The 21,456-nt window shown below is 43.3% G+C and overlaps 2 protein-coding genes across 3 annotated transcripts in view; one reads left to right on the forward strand and one right to left on the reverse strand.

Moving 5' to 3' along the window:
- LOC114871961 (zinc finger C4H2 domain-containing protein) overlaps positions 1–21,456 on the reverse strand; it is a 174,189-nt gene that overhangs the window by 105,981 nt on the left and 46,752 nt on the right. The gene's annotated exons all lie outside the window — the stretch shown is intronic.
- Positions 9,689–12,625, forward strand: LOC114871987 (extensin-like). Of its 2 annotated transcripts, XM_046286003.1 has the most exons (3): positions 9,689–9,848; positions 10,161–12,123; positions 12,208–12,625. In XM_046286003.1, the coding sequence occupies exons 1-3, from the start codon at positions 9,726–9,728 to the stop codon at positions 12,399–12,401; spliced, it is 2,280 nt and encodes a 759-aa protein (XP_046141959.1). In that variant the 5' UTR covers positions 9,689–9,725; the 3' UTR covers positions 12,402–12,625. The 2 variants fall into 2 exon arrangements, with proteins under 2 accessions (XP_046141959.1, XP_029034498.2); XM_029178665.2 differs by having other exon boundaries at positions 10,161–12,623.

Below are 21,456 nucleotides of genomic sequence, written 5' to 3' on the forward strand. Positions count from 1 at the left end.
GAAGCAACGATTATTACAGCTAGCAATATCGAGAATGACTGACGCGAACGTTCGTTTCAGATCCTCATAAATTATGCATGTCCTCGGTGAAAGGTTAAAAACGAATCCGTGAATTCATCCAGTTTCGACGAAGGTCCAAGCTCTTCCAAGCGAGAAGATAGTGCCGCGCATTTATTCGTGCCGGTTTATCGAACGTTGGCGGAAAAATTGCTTGACAAGCGGTTAATCTCCATGCCGAAGGACAATTCGTAACCTGACTGAGTATTTACCGGCCGTGACGAAAGATAATCTCATTTTTCTATGCAATATCGCGACGACAGTTCCTCGAATTGAACTTCTGCGCACTGTTTATGTGGCTTGTTACGAAATTATCGCGCTTCCTTGTTTACCAGCAGCTCGTTGCGAAACTTCTTTCGAGGTTTCGTGGAAAACCCTGGAAAAGGCGCCGTGAAACACGCTGCGTAATTAATTGAAACGAATTAACGCTAGACTAATTGCAGCAACGAAACAGAACATGGAAGTTGTAATTCGTGTAATGAATCACGTAGGAAACTTTCGATTAAATGAAAATTGGAAAATTGAAAAAACGGCCACGAAGGGTTGGTAATTTTTTTCTTTGCGATGGACGTTGATCAGTTTTCCAGTTACGAAAAGAGCGATGGACTAAAAACTTAACTCGTTCCCAGCCATCCATTGTGCAGAACGAACCGAGCGTTTTTCAGAACATCGTGTCAGCCGGCCACGAAACAGCCCCGTCATTTTGTCGCTGCCTCTATATCAGATGGTCGAAAGGATCCATTGTTGCCCGTTGGTGACGGACGGTCTGACCGTTTAGCCTTACAGATCGCTGCCGATTATGGGGAATACACGGTGTCGTGGCGGTGTTAAGTAGCCCGCGAATCGTCAAATTACAAGGCGGTACACGGCTATTCTCGTAATTTCACGGCTTATGGATCCCGTTGATAAAGCTCGCCAGGTACTTTAACAAAGCCACAAGGTTGCCCTTAATGAACAACCATGGACGGTGAATTTTCACGCAGCCACGACTCGACCTCGACCCCTTCTTTCTCTTTTCTTCGCTTTAGAAACGACCTGCGGCCGATCCTGTGACCAACTCGAAGGCATCGCGACGATTGCTTATTTCCGGTTCAACCGACCGCTCGCACCGCGGAGACGGAAGTCGACGATGGTTTCTCGAGTTCCTTATCGCAGAACACAATCGGTGCGTTCCCTTTTTCCAGGATTTTATTCCCTCTCGAAGCTGGTAATTCGAGAATCGTGCCGTTTCGAAAGTAATTAAGGATGCAATGGATATTCTTGGATCCATCTCACGAGCTCGCGTGTTCCTTTGACCACTATCCCCTTTATACGTATTCAAAGAACGAACCTTTTAATATACGAGTCAGAGGGAAGGAAACAGAAAAAGAAACGAGTAGATCTACGAGGGGTGAAAAGGAAAAATCGCGTGAAAATGGTGCTGTCTGTTGATGAAATTGCCGGGCGAAGGAATCGTCGACAACGCGGAAGCACGCAAGAAATTTGATCTGCAAGCTCGGATATTAAACTGTCGAAGGAGAGAAAGAGACAGGGTGTTTCCTACATACGGGACACCCTTCGTAGAAGCAGCAGCTTCAGAGGAAAGTCCAAAGACAGGAAAGCAGACCTCTGATATCAAAGGTAGGGAGATAAGAGACGCTTCTACTCGAGATTGGCACTCGAGATTGATACACGCGTGCTTGATTTTCGCTTGTTCTTTGAAGAGACTCACCGACCGCTCGATGCCCCTCCTCTCTACCCTCTTACACCTTGGATATCATTGCGAAAGAAGGTTAGAAATTGCTTTGGTCCCTTTCGAATTTCGCGCGATAAGTTAGCTTCTGATTCTAAATCGTTCCATTCAAAGAGAAAGATGGATAAGGATACGGAAAAGGATACCGAAGGGTGAATATCATTTCTATACCGCAGGGAAAGGTGGTTTGATAAATTTCGAGGGAAACACTATTGGTAATTTCAAAAATAAATAAGAATAGAATTTATATTGTTTTCTTTTTAAATTGTCAAAATTGAAAAATTTTGAAAATTCCTCCTTCCTTTGTAACACCATCTTTTCCGAGGAAAGTCTACTTTGCTCGACGCTGTACGTCATCGTTTTGCAAAACCGACGAAACAGTCGCGTGTTTTTCACAGTCCACCGATATTCCCCGTACCTTTTCACGAGCGTGCGTTTAATCGCGACAAGGATTTACGTGCCTTCGCATTTTCGTGCCTCGTGCGTGACCGTGCATGTCTGGCCGGTCCATTTAGATATTAGCTGCAGGTAGACGAAGCCCTGCGGACTGACAAGGGGCGTTTCCAATTCGAAAAGTACCGAGGCACGTAAAAAAGGAGGAATTCGCTTTGAGACCGTGAAAACGTCCCTCAAACCTCCAACATTTTTCCATACATTCTTAATCTTATTACATCCAGCTAGTACCCCGCCGTGGCACTTTCAGATTCAATGAAGTCCGAAAGGAGAATATTGAAAATAACCATTTTTCGCTCCTCGTATAATTAAACGGTATTTGTACAAACGATCCCATTTCTTTTTCCCCCGGTTACGAGAGGACAGTGGGTGCCGTGAAAACACGGAAAAAGAAGGAAACGGTAAAACGACAAAGCAACGTCGATTGGACAATGCAATACAGGCAACGAGGGGAAACAAAACGATCGGTTTCCTGCGAACGGCTCAAAGATTTCCCGAGCACGGTCCCACGGGTGTGGCTGTATAATACGACGAAACGATTTTCAGAAGAGACAGCGGCCGATGAAATTGTTTCGTCCCGACGGAGGCCACGGCCAAACGAGAACCTTTAATCCCGATTTTTCGCGAATCGAGGTCAACGAGCTTCGAATGCATCATCCGAACGACGGCTCATCGGATCATTGATTTTACTGACGCGGCAACGTAAGCAAATACGCTTTTTGTCTGTTCCGTGAATAATGAAATGGACCATCGAACGCGGCTGGCGAAGAGAGGCAACACGGCTCGTCAATTGAACGAGACGCTTTTTTACGACGATCCTATGAAACGTATATTCGTCGCGTTATACATGATCTACCTCGGACGGTAGATCATCGAGATGAAGATAATTTATAATTAATTTTAATCCAAATTTTCATCTTCAAATTCAAAGGGCGTTCGATGATATCCAAGCGAAACGAATGATACTTTTCCCGTCAATTTCTCTTTTCCTTCATTTTATTGCACAGTCGGTAGAATTGGTATTAGCGAGGAATTCGAACAATTCAGAAAGCAATCGGTGAAACGAGCTGTTGCAGGACGAACCAACCGTGTTCGACTGCCTCGTCTACCATTCTGCTTGTCAATTTTGTATATCGATACACGTATGTACACCGTCGCGTTTAATTCACCGCTTTCATTCGCGGGTAAACATCGAAGCCTCGCTATTTAATTGGATATCAAACAATAACCAGGCCGCTCGATACTGCTTTTTACCTACAAAGCGTACAGTGGACGTTTAAATCGCTTGCAGTCTACGCACGTTTCACCTCTTCTCTTTCGTTTCCATGTAATACATAATATACGCATTGCGTACGCATTATTCGTTCGTGGAACTTGTAAAGTTACGCAAAATTCGTTGATGGAGAAAATCTTGACGTAACAAGAACCGGTCAATTCGTTTCACGAGGATCAGAAGGCTGGTCAGACATGGTTTGAACCCATTTTCATAGGGCCGCGGGAAAACCGTGGCCCTTTACCATCGAAATCTAATAATAACCGCAAGGTATACATATGCATGCGAATATCGATTCGTGCACACACGTACTGGGTGCTCCTCGAATGTTTGATCGAACCTTTGGGCTGCTTTGTAAATCAAATGCTTTCCGGCTTTTTTTTTTCATTTTACAGCAGTTTATTTCCATTTATCGTATTTTGTAGAGATTCGAATTTGAAAAGTGGTGCTTAATTTTGCAGTCTATACTACAAAAATTTCCAAATATAATTCTCTAATTAATTTATAAAATCCATCAATATCATAAAATCTGTAGTTGCAAAATGTTGAAATTGAATTGCAACCTTTTATAACAGAATTTTTTGTTCCTTCTTTTTTATTTTTATTTCGCTTAAATCATTCAACGATTTAATCTCGATGGAATCGAGATTTTTCCAGCACACCGTGTGCATAGACACGAGACCGCGTACGTACGAGCATTTCCATATCGTATATAGTTGCACGGTTAGAACTATTATCGGGGCGCTGGTTTGGCGAAGGGCCGTGCGGTCACGCGGACCAGATAGCGGTTCACGAATCACTGAACACGAAGCCATTCAACGAGAAACAGTGATGCATAATCTACGGTATTTCTAGAAATCACGCGTCTCGTTTACCCAAAATGCGCGGAAGGAAGACCGAATTGAACGATCATTTGATCAATTTCAAAGAAACCATGAGAAACCCTTGTTCGACTTAGTAATAATTATTCGAGGCTGAGATTCGTTTTAAATACACGCAAAAACGTTCAAATCATTTTTAACGTGCACTCGGTATTGTGGAAACTTTTAATGCACGTTGTGTTTTATCGTCGAACGCGATGTAAATTTCATCCGGCACCGAATTAATTATCCGGCTCCGACTCGACCCAGAACCGACCGACCAATGTTCGCTGATCGATATTCGATATTCTAATTTGCCACGATGGTGACATGTTTATGGAAATATTCGAGACACACGTGTAGTTACGCCGCGTGGTCCACTATTCGATCGGAATCTAGCCACCGCACCGGTTCAAAATTAATCAACGAAAGCTCAAAATAAAGCTGAATCGATCCATGTTCCACAGGTTTAATGAAAGTCGTCGATCGATCGAGCAGCTAAAAATTTCAATATTAATTAGGAAACTTTGATACATTATACCTACAGTGGTTTATTCTCATTATCTAAATTTCAATTTCCTCTTTTCACGAGCCTGTATTTTGTAAAAACTGTATTTTTGTCCGTTTCAAATACAAAATTAAATAAAACTGTCAGCGAACATGCCTGTCACCAGGATAAACCACCATGCCTCTCTATCTATGCATAATTTATTCTCAACGTGTCCCTGGCTTTATCAAATTTGCAACGAAGCATCGACAGGAACTTTTTTTTTAGATCCGGATCGACGTTCGCTAACATCTCGGATAAAACCAATAAACAAAAGCACACATCGACCTTCGCACGACTCGCCAACCGTTATTAAGTTCTGTCTCGTTGAACGGGCCAAAGGAAAAACACGAGAAAAGCGGGTGGTGGAGAGAAAAAAATTTTTTGCCCGACAATCTAATCCAGCGAACGAACGTGTTCCGAATTTTTTTTTCCGACCGATCCGACGATCGACGTCATACAGGGAGTTACAATATTTCCCAATTGACCGACCTACATCGGGCAGAATTACGGATTATTCTGACAAATGCGGCCAACGTTCGAGCGGGCCAAGGAAAAAATGTATCGGCTATAATTCTCCGTTGCGAGTTCGAGCCACGATCCATCTTCCAGCTCGTGAGAAAAATCAGCTCGGCTCGCGTGCTCGTTCATCATCGAGCGGCCGGCTTTTAATTACCAAGCCTCGAGTAACGATGACGAACGATTCGAGCCCGGTTGCGTATCGTACCGCATCGATATATCGAATCGAAAGGACATTTCGATGTTCGCGTGTCGGATCAAAGACGATGATATCAGTACAACGAGACAATCGAAGCTCGGTCTTTAGGGTTCCGAGGGCCGATAAAAATGAAGGATCGAAGCTTCTTCGATTCATAGAAAGTAATTAGGAATATTAACCCTTTCGTTCTTATTCAGATCTATACTATTTATCTTTACGTCTATGTATTCCTGGTTCTAAAAATAGTAAATTAAATTTGACAAATTTCTGATAGTTTGAAACGCCGCGATCATATGATATGATAGTTAATATCTGCCCGATAAATACTTTAGTTTCTCAAGTGCGTCCTGTTTCTGTGAGTGGCTAAGAAAACAGATAGCGTTAATTTAGCGTATTATTGGAAGGTTATAATAAAGCATTTGGCGACTTCTTATTTTTAGAAAGAGACGTTTCTTTCGTTGTTTGTTTTAATAAACCGGCTCCCTAAGATAATCTATGTCGACCAATTTGATTTAATCATCATGACCGATAGATATCATTATCTAAATGTCGTTTAATTGTAAAATTGACAATTTCGAAATTAAATAGAAATTTAAATGTTTGACTAGACACAGCGATATTCAACAATCTATACATCATGTATCATCAATCGACGATATTTTCTTTCATTAAACGACACGCTCGTTTCGCACACTGTCCTCTAATTACTATCCACGGTTCGGCGCAAAGATCCGAGGGTGTCGTTGGACGGATTGTTGGCTTAACAGTGAAACGTTTTCCCGGGATAGAAAATCGAGGGATAATCGCACGACGTGAAACGCCTTGAACGTTGTTCACGAGGCAGAAGACTTCCTTGATCCCTTCCTTCTCTTTCTACGAAGCGTTTCAACTGAAAATCGTATCCTTTGTATGAAACGATTGTTTATTGTTTATTTTTCGGGAAGGTAATATTGGAAAAATCATACACGCGATTCAATCTCTCTTTCTTTCTCTCTCTCATCCGCATTTTTCACTTTCTTCCGGTCTGCTGGGCATAAAAACCGCTGACCGATATTATCCACTCTAAGCTGGTTTACCATGTTCCTACGTGTTCTGTCAGCTCTCGACGATAACGCCAGGGTGGTGGGAATAAAAGGGGGAAGAAAAAAAATAGCTTGCCGGCTAGTTGGCGCAACGTCGCCAGGTGACGTGAGTAATTACCGGTACGAGCCGCACATGCACACAGACGCACGCACATGCACGAATGGTCAGCCAGGTTCCGTGCATCGAGCTTCACGGGCAAGATTTTTCATAGCCGTGCCGGAAACGCGACGGATTAATGCGTCCGGTCGTGATGAGAAGCCGGCGGAAAAGTAGCCGGGAAAACTGGGCCCTTTTCACCGTTTGTCCGATCGTTTCGGCTCGCTGACAAAAGTCAAACGTGTAATCGTTGACGCGCAATGGATCTCTTGAACAGGCGCGGTTTAATCAGATTAATTAACACGATTACCGAATCGATCGGTTTTAGATTTGCCTATTTGATTCGACCACTGACTGGCTATTTATTTTTATCTATATTCGCGATTGTCAGATACGATCTGATGGATAAAAGTCAATTAATGGTAACTAATGATTAGAATAGGAAAATATTTTACTTCAGATTCGTTTGACGCTTCTCGATCCCCGATTTGCAGGGGGAAAAAGTTGGAAGTTTGTCGCATCACCCTAACGAAAACGCGTTCGAAGATCTTGACGGGGGTTGACGAAGTTGACGGGGGCTTTTATGCAAATGCGCGCTACCCATCAACCGTCTGCCATGGTTATTCGAAGTCGCATTCCTTATTAAAAATCTTTCTCGGTATCCGAAGCCAGGTCAGGCGTTTTACATCCAGATGAGATTTTTCTACTCAGATTTTAACTTGTTCGAAATATTTGAAGCTAGAATATTAAGTTAGACCGAATTTAACGTGTCACGCTTCCTTTGATAATCTGTTTTAATCGGAACAGAATACCTGAAAGGAAAAAGTTATTCTCCCCTCGGTTTTTCGCGAATAACGCGAAACTGAATGGCGCACAGCGTGAACATCCCATTGTTCAGCGAAATTAGAAAAAAGGTGGAAACATTCATTGGACGAAAATACGAATCTTGACCGCGTAAATCCTTTTCGCGAGGATATTAAGATCGCTGACGTTTCGGCCCGTTTCAAAGGACAGAAAACGCGAATCCGATGTTGCATTCCGGTTATTACGTGTTGCATACGTTCAAAGCAGCCGCTTGCATAAATCTCCGGTGAAATTAAAGTGCACACTGCTATGGCTGTAAACCAGAACTCTCGCAGTCGTATGAAAGAAAAATAATTTGTGTAGAACGGAAATCGCACTTCCATATCCAATCTAGATACCTTTCACCGTAACAACGGTTGATGAATCGAAAACCAGGGAATATTTTTAATCAAGTCTATAATTAACGCTCGAAATTCCTGAGAAAATAATATAAACAGAAAAATGATTTAAAATATACGAAATTTTTATCCGATAATAAAATCTAGATAAAAGTTTATCATTAAGAATGCAATCAATTCAATTTTTCAAACAGCATAATTTCCGTCGATAAAATTTTCTCCGAATTCACGTGATAAACACAGAGTCTTTTGTGACGTTGTAATAATAAGAACAAAGTAATCTACCATCGAATGAGGTACTTGAAAATATATTGGCCACGAAACATTGTGATAAATAATTAGCTAATCTTTTCAGCTTCGATGTTAGAAAAAATATTTCTTCACCTTCTATTGATCAAATTAACGATTACGCGAACCCTCTGTCAGGAAGCATTAAAATTCAACAAAGTTCCTGCCACGACACAATTTCCACAACACGTTCTCGCATAAATTAACCGTTAGTTAAACTTGATCAGCATCGAAGAAGAGCAACCGCTAAATTGAGTAACCGCTGAAGAGATCAATTGCTGTTTCGCAAGACAACGCGGTGAATGTAAATTCCAACCTAAGTGTATTAGGGGCGAATTTGAAGCTTCGAAACGAAGGGTGGTCGATCGTAACGTAGAAAATAATATTTGAAGATTAATAAAAGAATAGGAACGAAAGAATTTTCAATTTCCCTTCGATTTTCGTCCACCGGCAACCCTCATCGGCGACAGATCGGCTCGGAATGATCGATCAGGAATTAACCTGTTCGTTAGCGGCCAACAAAGCGAACAAATTCATTTGTTCCACGCTCTAACGAAGCGTTCGGTAAACGAGATTTTCACCCATCAAATGTTTACCCCTTCTTCAGCTTTGTTTCCTTCGTTTAGGAATTTCTCGATAATCGCTAATGAACTTCGTCAAATCAAACATCTCTTAATCTAAAGTGTCTGAAGGACTATCGCGAAAAATTGTTAATTAATCTGCGTCTAACGCTTATCTACTTATCTACCGTGTTTATAGTTGTACGTTCCGAAAACGTTCCATGATTCGAAGAAGACCTCAGGATATTTTCTCGTATCGATTGCACTACTTGATGTCAAAGGGTTTTTTTTTCTAGTACAATTGATAAGATGATAACAATGATAAGAAGAGATGATGCATTATCGTTTATTACCTCGCGTCTAGCTTTATCAGACCCCCCAATGAGTTTGCGGTATACGCTACCGAGAAGATAAGGCATCAATGCCATTAAAGCCACCAATGATTTCCATGGTATTATAATTGCTGGAATCTGAAGCGTTTCGCCACGATTCGATGATTAAGAGAAAATCTTTCCCTTTCCCTACAGATTAAATCTGTGCGTTTCTAAACGTCCTTCGGACATTTTTCGCTTCGTTTTTTTATTTTTATTTCGAGCCCTGAAATAAAAGTAACAATGAACAGGCTATTGAAAGTATCAGTTATCTTTAAATGACGAAGAACATAAGGTAAATATCGTTATGTAAGTTGTTGCCACCGTACGCGATGATAAAGATCTTTTAGTTACGTGATTGACTGATCACTCATTGTTCGGAGAATCGTGTGGATCTTTGATAAGGAGTAAGTATAAATGGTATCATGCTCGATTCTATGGCAGAATTAAAAGAACAATTTGACCAGTAACAACTACCAGCCAAGATGCGTAAGCTCGTTCTTTTGTTTGTGTGCATATCTCTGTTAGCCTGTGCGCAGGCTAATCATTTAATTTTGGGGCATCGTTCACCGAACGACACTCTAATTCAACATCGTTTCATTATCAAGGTAAGAAACCTGTTGCTTTTATAAACCAAGAAATTAATTATACAAATTTAAATAATATAGAACAATAGAATAAATTGGCCAGAGACGTTATACAATTTGACTTCGAGTTAAGGAATTACAGTAACATTCTTGAACTTCTACGGCTTCCTTGATTTCATTAATTTATCGCTCATCTAGCGTGATTAACAACATAAATAGTTCAACACACCTCTAGATTAATTTAACGCCACTGTAGGGTGTAGCTTATTTAAGAGAACATTGAATTATAGAGATTGTAGAGATTAAAAAATGCAAAATTTGAATTCATTTCAGCCACCGATACCTTTCGTTGTACCAAGGGTGACACTTGGAGCAAATGCTCCTCCTGGAGAAGTGATTTCGTTTGTCGGGGTCGGAAACATCAACCCTGCCAATGTATTGATCAGACCAGTCAAAGGGGGTATTGCCACCCCATTTATAGTCGTGTCAGTGATTGGAAAAATAGGCACTGGACTTTCGATGAAATTTGTTGTGTACTCTACTCCCGTAAACGGCGCAGGCACCACTGAAGAACCTACAACGGTGACTACCACTGAATCAACGGTACCAAGCGACGAACCATCCTCCCCACCAACCACCCCTGAATCAACGGCACCAAGCGACGAACCATCCTCCCCACCAACCACCCCTGGACCAACGGTACCAAGCGACGAACCATCCTCTCCACCGACCACCCCTGAATCAACGGTACCAAGCGACGAACCATCCTCCCCACCGACCACCCCTGGACCAACGGTACCAAGCGACGAACCATCCTCTCCACCGACCACCCCTGGACCAACGGTACCAAGCCACATACCATCCCGCCCATGGACCACCGGACCACCACTTAGACCATCAGAAAGCAGCACTGAGGAACCATCCTCCTCTGAAAGTACCGGTGCAGAGCAATATTCTCATTCAAGCAACTCTGCAGAACCATCCCCTGCAGGTAGCTCTGCACCACCATCGTCACCTTCCAGCAGTTCCGCGCAACCAACTGCTCCTTCAAGCAGTCCAGTACCCCCCTCCAGTAGCTCCGTACCACCAGTAAGCAGCTCTGAACAACCATCATCCCCATCGAGCAGCAGCCCTGCTCCACCAGCAAGCAGTTCTGAACAACCACCCTCCCCACCGAGCAGCAGCCCTGCTCCACCAGCAAGCAGTTCTGAACAACCACCCTCCCCACCGAGCAGCAGCCCTGCTCCACCAGCAAGCAGTTCTGAACAACCATCCTCCCCACCGAGCAGCAGCCCTGCACCACCAGCAAGCAGTTCTGAACAACCATCCTCCCCACCGAGTAGCAGCCCTGCTCCACCAGCAAGCAGCTCCGAACAACCATCCTCTCCACCGAGCAGCAGCCCTGCACCACCAGCAAGCAGTTCTGAACAACCATCCTCCCCACCGAGTAGCAGCCCTGCTCCGCCAGCAAGCAGCTCCGAACAACCATCCTCTCCACCGAGCAACCCTGAACTACCAGTAGGCAGCTCTGAACAACCATCCTTGCCTGCAAGTAGCACAGTAGAGCAATATTCTCATTCAAGCAACTCTACAGAACCATCTCCTGCAGGTAGCTCGGCACCACCATCTTCGCCTACCAGCAGTTCCGTGCAACCAACTGCTCCTTCAAGCAGTCCAGTACCTCCCTCCAGTAGCTCCGTACCACCAGTAAGCAGCTCTGAACAACCACCCTCCCCACCAAGCACTCCTGAACCACCAGTAACCAGCTCTGAACTACCATCCTCCCCATCGAGCAGCAGTCCTGTTCCACCTGTAAGCAGTTCTGAACAACCATCCTCCCCACCGAGCAGCAGTCCTGTTCCACCTGTAAGCAGTTCTGAACAACCATCCTCCCCACCGAGCAGCAGTCCTGTTCCACCTGTAAGCAGTTCTGAACAACCATCCTCCCCACCGAGCAGTTCTGAACCACCTGTAGGCAGCTCTGAACAACCATCTTTGCCTGCAAGTAGCACTGTAGAGCAATATTCTCTTTCGAGTAACTCTGTACCACCATCTGCCCCTTCCAGTAGTTCCGCAGAACCAAGTTCTCCTTCAAGCAGCCCAGCACCCCCGTCTAATAGCTCTGCCCCACCATCCAGTAGCGCTGCACCACCAAGCAGTTCCGAACAACCATCTCTCCCGTCCAGCAGCCCAGCGCCACCATCAAGTAGTTCCGAACAACCATCTTCCCCATCCAGCTCTGCTGAACCACCAAGTAGCTCTGCTGAACCACCAAGTAGCTCTGCTGAACCACCGAGCAGCTCCGCTGAACCACCGAGCAGCTCTGCTGCACCACCAAGCAGCTCCGCTGAACCACCAAGCAGCTCCGCTGAACCACCAGGCAGCTCTGCTGAACCACCAAGCAGCTCCGCTGAACCACCAAGCAGCTCCGCTGAACCAACAAGCAGCTCCGCTGAACCACCAAGCAGCTCTGCTGAACCACCAAGCAGCTCTGAACAACCATCTTCCCCTTCAAACTCAGAACCATCCTCTACAGCGTCTCCACCGCCTGCACGTTGGTGGACTTGGTTGTAAATTCATACCAATGCTATAAGAAGTACCCAAAAACTAATAACGGGGTACCCATTAGAAGATTCAACCCTTTCTATTGATACGACCAATGGAACCTACAGTCGTAAGATGCATCCCAGTGAGCGGGATCCTAATTAACTTGCCATACATCACTGCCCTAAGTATGCACAAGGAAAACTCAATGTACGAAATATTTTCTCTAGAATATTCTTTTAAAATAAATTCTATGTTATTCTACAAAAATCCTATTTTCTGATTATCTTTTATTTTTCCTCTTGTCATCTCTGCATAGTTCTATGTACATGAAAATATTTAATCGAGTGAGAAACTAGTGAGAAAGGTGATACCAGCATCCCTTTGGTAGCGAATGCGTAGAATACCACCACAACTTCCACGCGTTTCTCACGCGGGAACCTCCGTCGACGAACCACGTAATCTAAATACAGAAACTTCCGTTTTACGAATTTCGTGACTAACGACCTGTTAGTTATCCTTGCAGCTAACCTCTCAGGGGAATAAATTAAAATTCTCACGAGCAGGAACAATGTCGTCGTATCCGTTGTCACTTACGTATTTCAGTTACCATTGATTCTCCGTGACGGGGATGTAATTCGGAACGCTTGAAAATTCTAAGCACAAACGTTTCGTTGCTAACGCGTTTCCAGGAAACTTGCTCCACCGATCGTTGGCGATGTTTTAGGGCTGCATCGCACGTAAACCGTCGTCGTTGCTTGATTCGCTTCATCATCCACGCGGTTCGCTTCCTAGCGTCTTTCTGACCCTACGTTCTTCTTATCTCTTTCTCTCTTCTGTTTTTTTTTCCCGCCCATTGCGCACGCGCGCGCCTTGGAACCGATCCTCGTGAAAATCGTACTCCAATTTGGTAAAATCCGATTTGTATGGATGGTCGGGATCGCGATATCGTGGCTCTGGATATCGAGCCAAAGCTCCAGTGGAATTTTGATGGCATTCATCGGGATGAAGCGGCTAAGTAACCAACCGTTTGAAAAATTAATTCTTCCTCCCGTTGAAGATCAACACCCTTCGTTAAATATTTCTGTACGGCTTATGCTTCCGCAGCTCACCCCACTGTTATCTATTGCTTCTTCTCTGGTTCAATTAAAATTCTCGTTTTAAATTAACCCCGTGCTTTATCATCTTTTTCGTTTCCTTGATGTAACACGGATATAGGAAACAAAATTAAACATCACTCGTACCGAAAATTACTTTTAGTTAAATTGAACGTCAAGGGATTCATCTCAACGTGTACGTTTATTAATATTAATTTGAACCTTACGGTGAAGAGAGAAATTATGTCGTTTTCTGGGCAAAATTATACTGTGCCGAGTCGCAAAGAATCTACGATTCATCTCATCTTTCAAAATCACCCATCGCGTCGTATCAGGGAAAACCCTTTTCACGATCCACCCCTTTTCAATCTTTCCTAACCGACATTAATCCTTGCATAAATCATATTCTCCTGCCACGATTCGTACGACCCGTTGGATCTTCGTCTATAAAATAATAAAATCGTTGATTCCTCGACCGGTTGCTGGAAAAATCCTCCACAGCAACAAGTGAGAGCCGAAGAGCTGTTTGGACCCAAAAAGCATGCAATAATGGCCGGGCCGAGAGAAGCGAGTCGAGCGAAATCGAACGTTCCTCTTCACTTTTATTCCGCCGCATTTCGATGAGAGAAAGTCAATAAAATGGAAGAAATGGTCGATCGGAAAATCACTGCATTGTGTGTCTTTTCGGTATTACAACAATGCGTTGCCGTTTTACTTTCTTCCTTTCCGCGAATATTTTCCCTTCTTCTTTTTAACGATGTCTGAGGGAAATTTGTGGAACGGTGATTGACGTTTAATAAAATAATGCTGGAATTGTTAGTCGCATTCAAAATAGAAAGTCATTATTTCTTCTTTTTGGGCACCGAGTGGTGATTACGTCATTCGACGTGTTAATTGAGAATGCTAAATATACCGATAGTAGATTGATACGAAGATTGATTCTCTTTTGTTATAACAACTCATTGAAAGCGATTAATCAATCAAGGACATGTCTTTCATTGATTTCTTTACGACAAATTTCGATCGAGACTATTGATTATTGGTACAAGAATGGCCAGTTATTACAAAGATAATTATGCCGATTGTCGATAAAATATTTACATTCAATCAAGGACATGTCTTTCATTGATTTCTTTACGACAAATTTCGATCGAGACTATTGATTATTGGTACAAGAATGGCCAGTTATTACAAAGATAATTATGCCGATTGTCGATAAAATATTTACATTCAATCAAACACCTGGTTCATTCACCGAATATATTTCAGATGACATTGTTATTCAAATTAATATCAGAAATAAATAGGAAGAATTAAAAATATGCAGTACCCATTGATCCTTTTTCATAAAAGGTATTCGAGGTAACCGTATTTAAAAATGTAAAACACGTAAGGATAGTGAAACTAAAATGTATTCCTGTTCAAGTACGTGTATCGTTTAATTTACACGTGTATAGAAAAGAAGTGGCATGTTTTTAAGGTACACCTATCTTGCTGAGTTCCTGAATAATTCATCGCTGGCTTTTCAAATTGACAAAGGAAACTGAATGAAAGAGAAGTCCAAAAAAAATTGTGTTGACAACTTTATCTAAACTGTTATCATTAATATCAAAATTTTATCGGCACGTGTTTGGTTATCAATGAAAATTTCACCGAACTCTTATTATAGACACTCGTTCGACTAAAAATAGCAGTATCGTTAGAACAAATGATAAAATCACACCTGAGAGCAGAATACAACTATAAATCGTCCGGTACACACTTCAGTTTGTTTTGTTATTTTTAGTGGAAACTTACCGATATCTCGAGTAGATTTTAAATCGCGATTGTTAATTTCAATTATTTACCTTCGTCTGTGAAAAAATGCATCAATTTCATACGATATCGGCAAGGAGAATTGGAATTTCTTCGCATCTGTTGCATTTCTTTCGGTTCACCATCGATCCAGGCTCTGGCCGCCGCGCTGCAAGAAACGCTCGAAGCAGCTCGCGGGGCGTATCTGTAACGCATTAACATGCCCGCCACGAAACTTTCATCGATGCGCATATAGCCTCGGTTATTTCCTTCGGTGGATGAAGCGTATTCACCTCGTCGCATGTAAAACAGTACCTGCTCGATTCATCTTTTTCACGCTCAGCCCGGTGGCTTGTAATTTTTCTGTAGGACGGAAGTTTCCGCGCGTATCTGATCGCGCGTTCGTCTTGTAATTCACCGAGCGACACGGAAGCTTGAAACCAGGAATATTCGGTTCTCGTTTCACCTTTTTATATGTGCGGGTGGCTCTTTCCTTTTTTTTTAATTTGCTTGCTCGTTATCGTTTCGAAATTAATTTTCAGGATGAGAGACAATGAGTGAAAATGTTTATTTTAATTTCCTGAAAATTGAGATGAATTTTCGGAGGTACTGTTCAATTAAACGACACAGGGATAATAGAGATATTTCTTTCATACAATTTCTGTTTAATAAACAATTTTCAATGATATTGATAAAATATGGTTCGCGACTGCAGCTTCGAAGGCTGTATTCTAATATATAAAATATATAACACGTATGAAATATTTTTCAAGTACCATGTTGTACTGAAAGGGAATAAAAATCGGGGTGCATCGCTTCCGTAACGTTCCATTTAAGCGAAAGACTTTAAAGTACAAATAAGCGAAGGTATAACGCGACCAACAAAGATCCAAACACGTCGTTGCCGCTATGTACGGGCATCGTTGTTGAAGAGGTAAAAATGTACGCGTTCAAGTTTTTCCTGGCAATAGCAAGGTATTCGATGTAAATGTTCGCGCGACAACGCGGCCCCATAAAGTATTAAGAACGCGCGGGAATAAGAAGAGAGCAGCACGATCGAGCAGGGATTTTCCTTCGGGGAAGCTCCCATTCAAACTGCTTTTCCACGGCTTCGCGGGAATGGTATTCGCGATCCGTTTACCGATTCCGTCCTTTAACGGCATAAATCTCATCTAATAAATGTACAGCCGCGCCAGCATCCGTAGACGGCTTGCGCGCCATTTATCATTCAAAGTCTCCCCGTATCGTCGTATCAGAGTCACCTGGAACAGCGGAAGAGACCTTAGGTGAATGGGTTAGGCGAACTGAACGCGCCCTGGTCCTTGCTGCTTCGTGAATCAACTCGATGACAAGCTTCGCGACAGCCAAGAATTATTTTCTCGAGATAACGTATAAATTGGGGAATTATCGGTAGATATCTGTACATTATCTGTACAATTAAAATTCTCATTCGATGCTGAGCAATGATAATTCTATTTGAATAAATAAGAATCTTAGAATCCAAGAATTCTTATAATTTGTAGAATGTTTCACGGACCAACCCTATATTTCATTTTCTTCAGACGCCGAAATCTAATTAACGAAAACGTGGTTAACACGCCGTACAGCCGTGTAACTTTGAGGAAACATATTAAACTTCCGTCGTAAATTCGAAACTTTCTCACCTTTTTACCGTGTACACTGTACCTTACATGTAACAAATAAACTATGCATTAATAAAAGAAAAATATGAAAAAACAGATGGATTTTCGAAGCTCGGTTACTAGAACAATCCTCAAAGGACATTGAACGCGTCGCGAAAGAAGATCAATCAAAAGGATGCGGGCACCCTTCGTGACAAGTTTGGCACGCGTGAATACGCGATTTCGGGCTCGCATTCGGCTACTTTATTACGCTAATTGCAGCAGTGCTACCATTTACGAGATTCCAAAGTAAGGGCTGTCAGCTGGTGGCCAGCTCGGTTGGTCCTGAACCGAGCCAACCCCTATGTCCAAACCGTCATGGAGGCTCCGCCGAAACGCGAGCGTTAGTCGAACACTATGTAATTTCACGCTTACGAACATGCACGCGTTTTGCATACTAGCTGTCCGACGAGCGTGCGTTTACTGAAATACGACGGTGATCGAGCGTAGTGTCGCGATTCGTGTCAACTTCCACGCTTCTTTTCCCATCCGCTCATAAAAGTAATTTAGAAAAATTAGATATTGGAATTCTTCAAATTCCTTTAATGCTTCCTTAATACTCATTAAGCTTTACACGTTCGCAAATAGAGATTTTGCTTCTCGAGAAAATGAATAATCACTTTTTTAAATCTTGTAAAATTCAATTTGAAATCGATAAAAAAGGAATGATAATTTAATTTAACAAAATATCTAACCGGGTGCGAACGCGATCCGAGCAGTAAAACCCATTTAAAACAGGTCAACGAGCATATAGAAGGTAAATCGTTTGAAAGTGAAAGTCGACTAAGGGTGGATTTACACCGATCGCTGTTCGAACCCCCTCGTTCGTAATACCCAGCACTTGTTCAACGTAAGTGACCCTCGAATTTTCCACGATCGAGAGTGTCGAGCTTTTCTTTATCGCGGAAACTTATCTCCTCGGAGAGCACGGTGGTGTAATAAAAAAGTTGCCAGCTTCGGATGGAATCTTATGTGACTTTCAACGTTTTAGTTCCACCCTGTCCGCGGGGACCACCACTCGTTATCCAATACCGGCCATTCTCTTCTTGGAAATATCTACTTTCTTTAAGGTGCTCACTTTTCAACGTTTAAACACATCCTACAATTGCTTCGGATCCCTTCTTGAAACATTTCATTCGACAAAATTATCGTTCAAATAACAACGAATAGAGTTCCATGATTTCGCAAAAAAGAAAATTGCATTTAGAACGAGCGGACGTTCGAGCAAATCTAGCGTTTCCCGCGGAACAAACCTGTCGGCTTATTCACTGCAACACAAATATTTGCTTTGAGCTCGGTCGGTTTGCTTAAAATTCCATTTGCATATCTCGTCTGTCACGTTAAACCTGCACGTTTTCGTTCGATCGAGAAAACTATCGGTATTCGCTCTCTTCGTTCGCGCACGACGATAAAGAAGGATAAAATAAATTATTGAAAACGAGCCTAGCTTGTAAAACAGAGAAAACAAGTAGATGCACCAGGCTGATATAACTCCTCGTTCTTCGGAGAACGACTGTGCAGCGTCAACTTTCAGGCTGCAATTTTCTACCGGAAATTGTTGAAAAAATGGCGAAACTTTGGCGTATTTACGGGATCGCTAGGGGAAACTTGTTGGCGTAGTTTGCAACCGAGTTTGTGGTTGAGAATTTTACGCCGGCTGATTGTGAAGAGTGTTTGCAAAGGAAGGGCGGAAAGGAGAGTGAAACTTCCGGCGACGTGCACGCTGACCCGGTAGTACGGCAAGCTAATGAGAAATCGCGGGAAGATCAAAAAGTGAGCAGTCGGAATTAGAGAGGCGGTAGTTAATGCCTTGCGGAGAAGAGAGTATCATCAGAGAGACGATCGTGGCTGACGAGTCAAAGAACACACCACGTACCGAAGGGAGCGAAAGAGTATAAAGAACGCGTGTAATTAAACATTATCGTGCTGTACAACTAATGTAGTTTTAACCCATATACAGGACGTTTGGTTCAAATGAAAACGCTTAATTAATTCCTTTTAGGCTGTTCCGTAGAATCAGGTGAATGTAATTTTAAAAATAAAAAAATGTGAAAGAAAAATTAATGATGTTACCGTTGTAAAACCTATTTGTAAATGTAGGTTAAGAGGATATTGTTGATCAGTTAAAAAGGTCCCTTGTTAGTTAGGGATTGGCAAAAACTCTTAATTATCCTTTCCCATGTTTTTATTTAAAGAATTGCACTAAATTGCCGCGTTATAAAAAGCTATGAACTTTTTACCTTCTCTCTTCCTTTCTTTTGCTTTCCCTCTCTTTACGTTGCAATTTATTCGCGGCGTAACTAGGTTAATGTTTGAATCGTTCTGCAAATTCAAATGTTTTCCGACTCGCTACGGCTGTTTTCAGTTGCATTCAAGATAAACGTCTACAAACACACGGTCGTATTTCAATTTCCTACATACGCGTGGTCTTAAAATAGATCGTTAGACAACGGATTAAAACGGTACCAATCGGTTTCGCGAAACGAGTGCACGTTTCGGAATTCATCGTCGCCGTGCTCGGTTCGCCGGATGATCCGAGCGTAGCTCGAGGTTTCGCTCGGCCCTTCTTTCTTTGCGGTTTTCTTTCTGACCTTTCGGAACCGCCACGGGGCTGCGAAGATCGTTAACTAAAGTGGGTAATCATACCCACCGGTTTCACGCCGCGGCCGACCGGCCGTTCGGGTATACAGGGTGGCGAAATTAGACGGCACCACGGCACCCCGGATTCTGACCTAGCTTCGCGTTTACGTGCCGTTCCCCTTTTCATTTTCCGCGCGCACACGTGCGCGTACGACAGCAGTCGGTGCACGTCGCCCGGAAACGTACGCTCGAAATCGTCGGCAAATTTTCGACGACTGCCACCACGGCCAGTCACGTCGATTCCCAGTGTTTCGAGAACAGGGACACGCTTGCACCGTGCGACATGGCGACGATAATGGCGACGAAGGACCATTTGCGGACGCGATAAACGTCACCTTGCTGTGTCTCTATAAATTGTTTCAGAAGCTAACGAAGAGGATGATGTTTCCGAGACGTATCGAAAGCTACCTCCCTTGGGATTTTCATGAAATTTCGTCGTCTTATCGAAAGTTGGGCTTCCTCGACGTAAAGAATCGACGATAGAGCCAAAAACCTCGAGATCGATCAGCAAAGGAAATTCATTCCCTCACGTACACGCGATCTCGGATAAGACCGATTCGAGGAACTCGTCGAGCTTCTATTAACAAAATCTACAGGAAACGTAGCTCGTACCACGAATTTGAAATCAATTTATCGAAATCTTCGAAGGAAACGTTTCTCTCCTTTGAATTAACCGTTCGACCGAGTTAAAGTGTACGCTGTATCGTTTCTGCTAGCACATTTCCTCGGTGTTTTAGCAAAATTTCACGGTTGATCGTTTACGATTCGTCGATTTGCGTAATTGGAACACCCAGTAGATGAGCGGCTGCGTCGGTCGGTGCATGCATACGCGCTCGGGGAGGCGAGCCACGTATATAATTATATGCCTCGAGTCGGCACCTCGAAAATGGCCCCGGCTCGTTAGCAAATCTTGCGAACCGCGCAAACACCTGCCTGATTGTTAATAATTTGCCGCGCTAGGAGCGGCTTGGGCGCGAGCAGGCAGCTCGCGATCGACACGCGGTGCCCGAAACGAAAATCACGCGGTCGATGAAGGATATACGGGCCAGTTAACACTTTCGTACGGGGAAGGCTGTTTAGCCGCCGGTAATTTCACCCCGTCGATCGAGATTCCTGCGTTACACCGCTTCTTCTTCATCTTCTTCTCTTTTCGCTTCACCACGCTAATCGCGATGCCCGTCCAACGGCAATTCCGCGCGAACCAACACAACAGTCTACCTTTGAGAATCCTCCGAGGAAACAAGCGAGGGAACAACGTGTAAATCGCGTTCGCTGATACCTGCTTATACGGAGGCATTAGACGAGCGACTACTGTTTTCTACGGAGATAAGGAGGATTAGAGATAATATTCCTGTTATCGTTTCGTCGATTTAGCGGAAAGAAGAGTCCTAAAGTCCTGAAATCGAAAGGCTAAGTACCGTGCGTCGCCGACTTTCCAGACGAATCCGGACTAATGCTACCAACGATAAATTTCCAAACTCTTACGTCTTCTACCTTTACTTTTAATCAATTTATGCGAATTTCAACTGAAGCTCGTTCTCACAACCCGGTTCGTTTGATCGACCCACCTAAGGACTGTCAGTTAATTAAAAGCAACAATTACCGCCGCGTAGCCGTTGATACACGCGAGTAATACTCGCGATTGTTCGTTTCGCGTGATCGTTCAGTTCTCGCCTTCGGTTTCCTTTCATCCGGCCAAGCGGCTTTCAACATTCGAACGAACGCATATTATTACGCCTACGTTTATTCTCGGGCTCGGAGGTCGGTTCACCATCCACGATCGAGAACCTCTTCTTTTTCCTCCGATTCACAGTTTCCACTTATCGTCCTCATCTTCCCGCCGCGTCGGACGTGGAGCTGTCCGCGGTGCGA

The sequence above is a fragment of the Osmia bicornis genome, chromosome 6 (assembly GCF_907164935.1).
Source record: "Osmia bicornis bicornis chromosome 6, iOsmBic2.1, whole genome shotgun sequence".
NCBI classification, from domain to species: domain Eukaryota; kingdom Metazoa; phylum Arthropoda; class Insecta; order Hymenoptera; family Megachilidae; genus Osmia; species Osmia bicornis.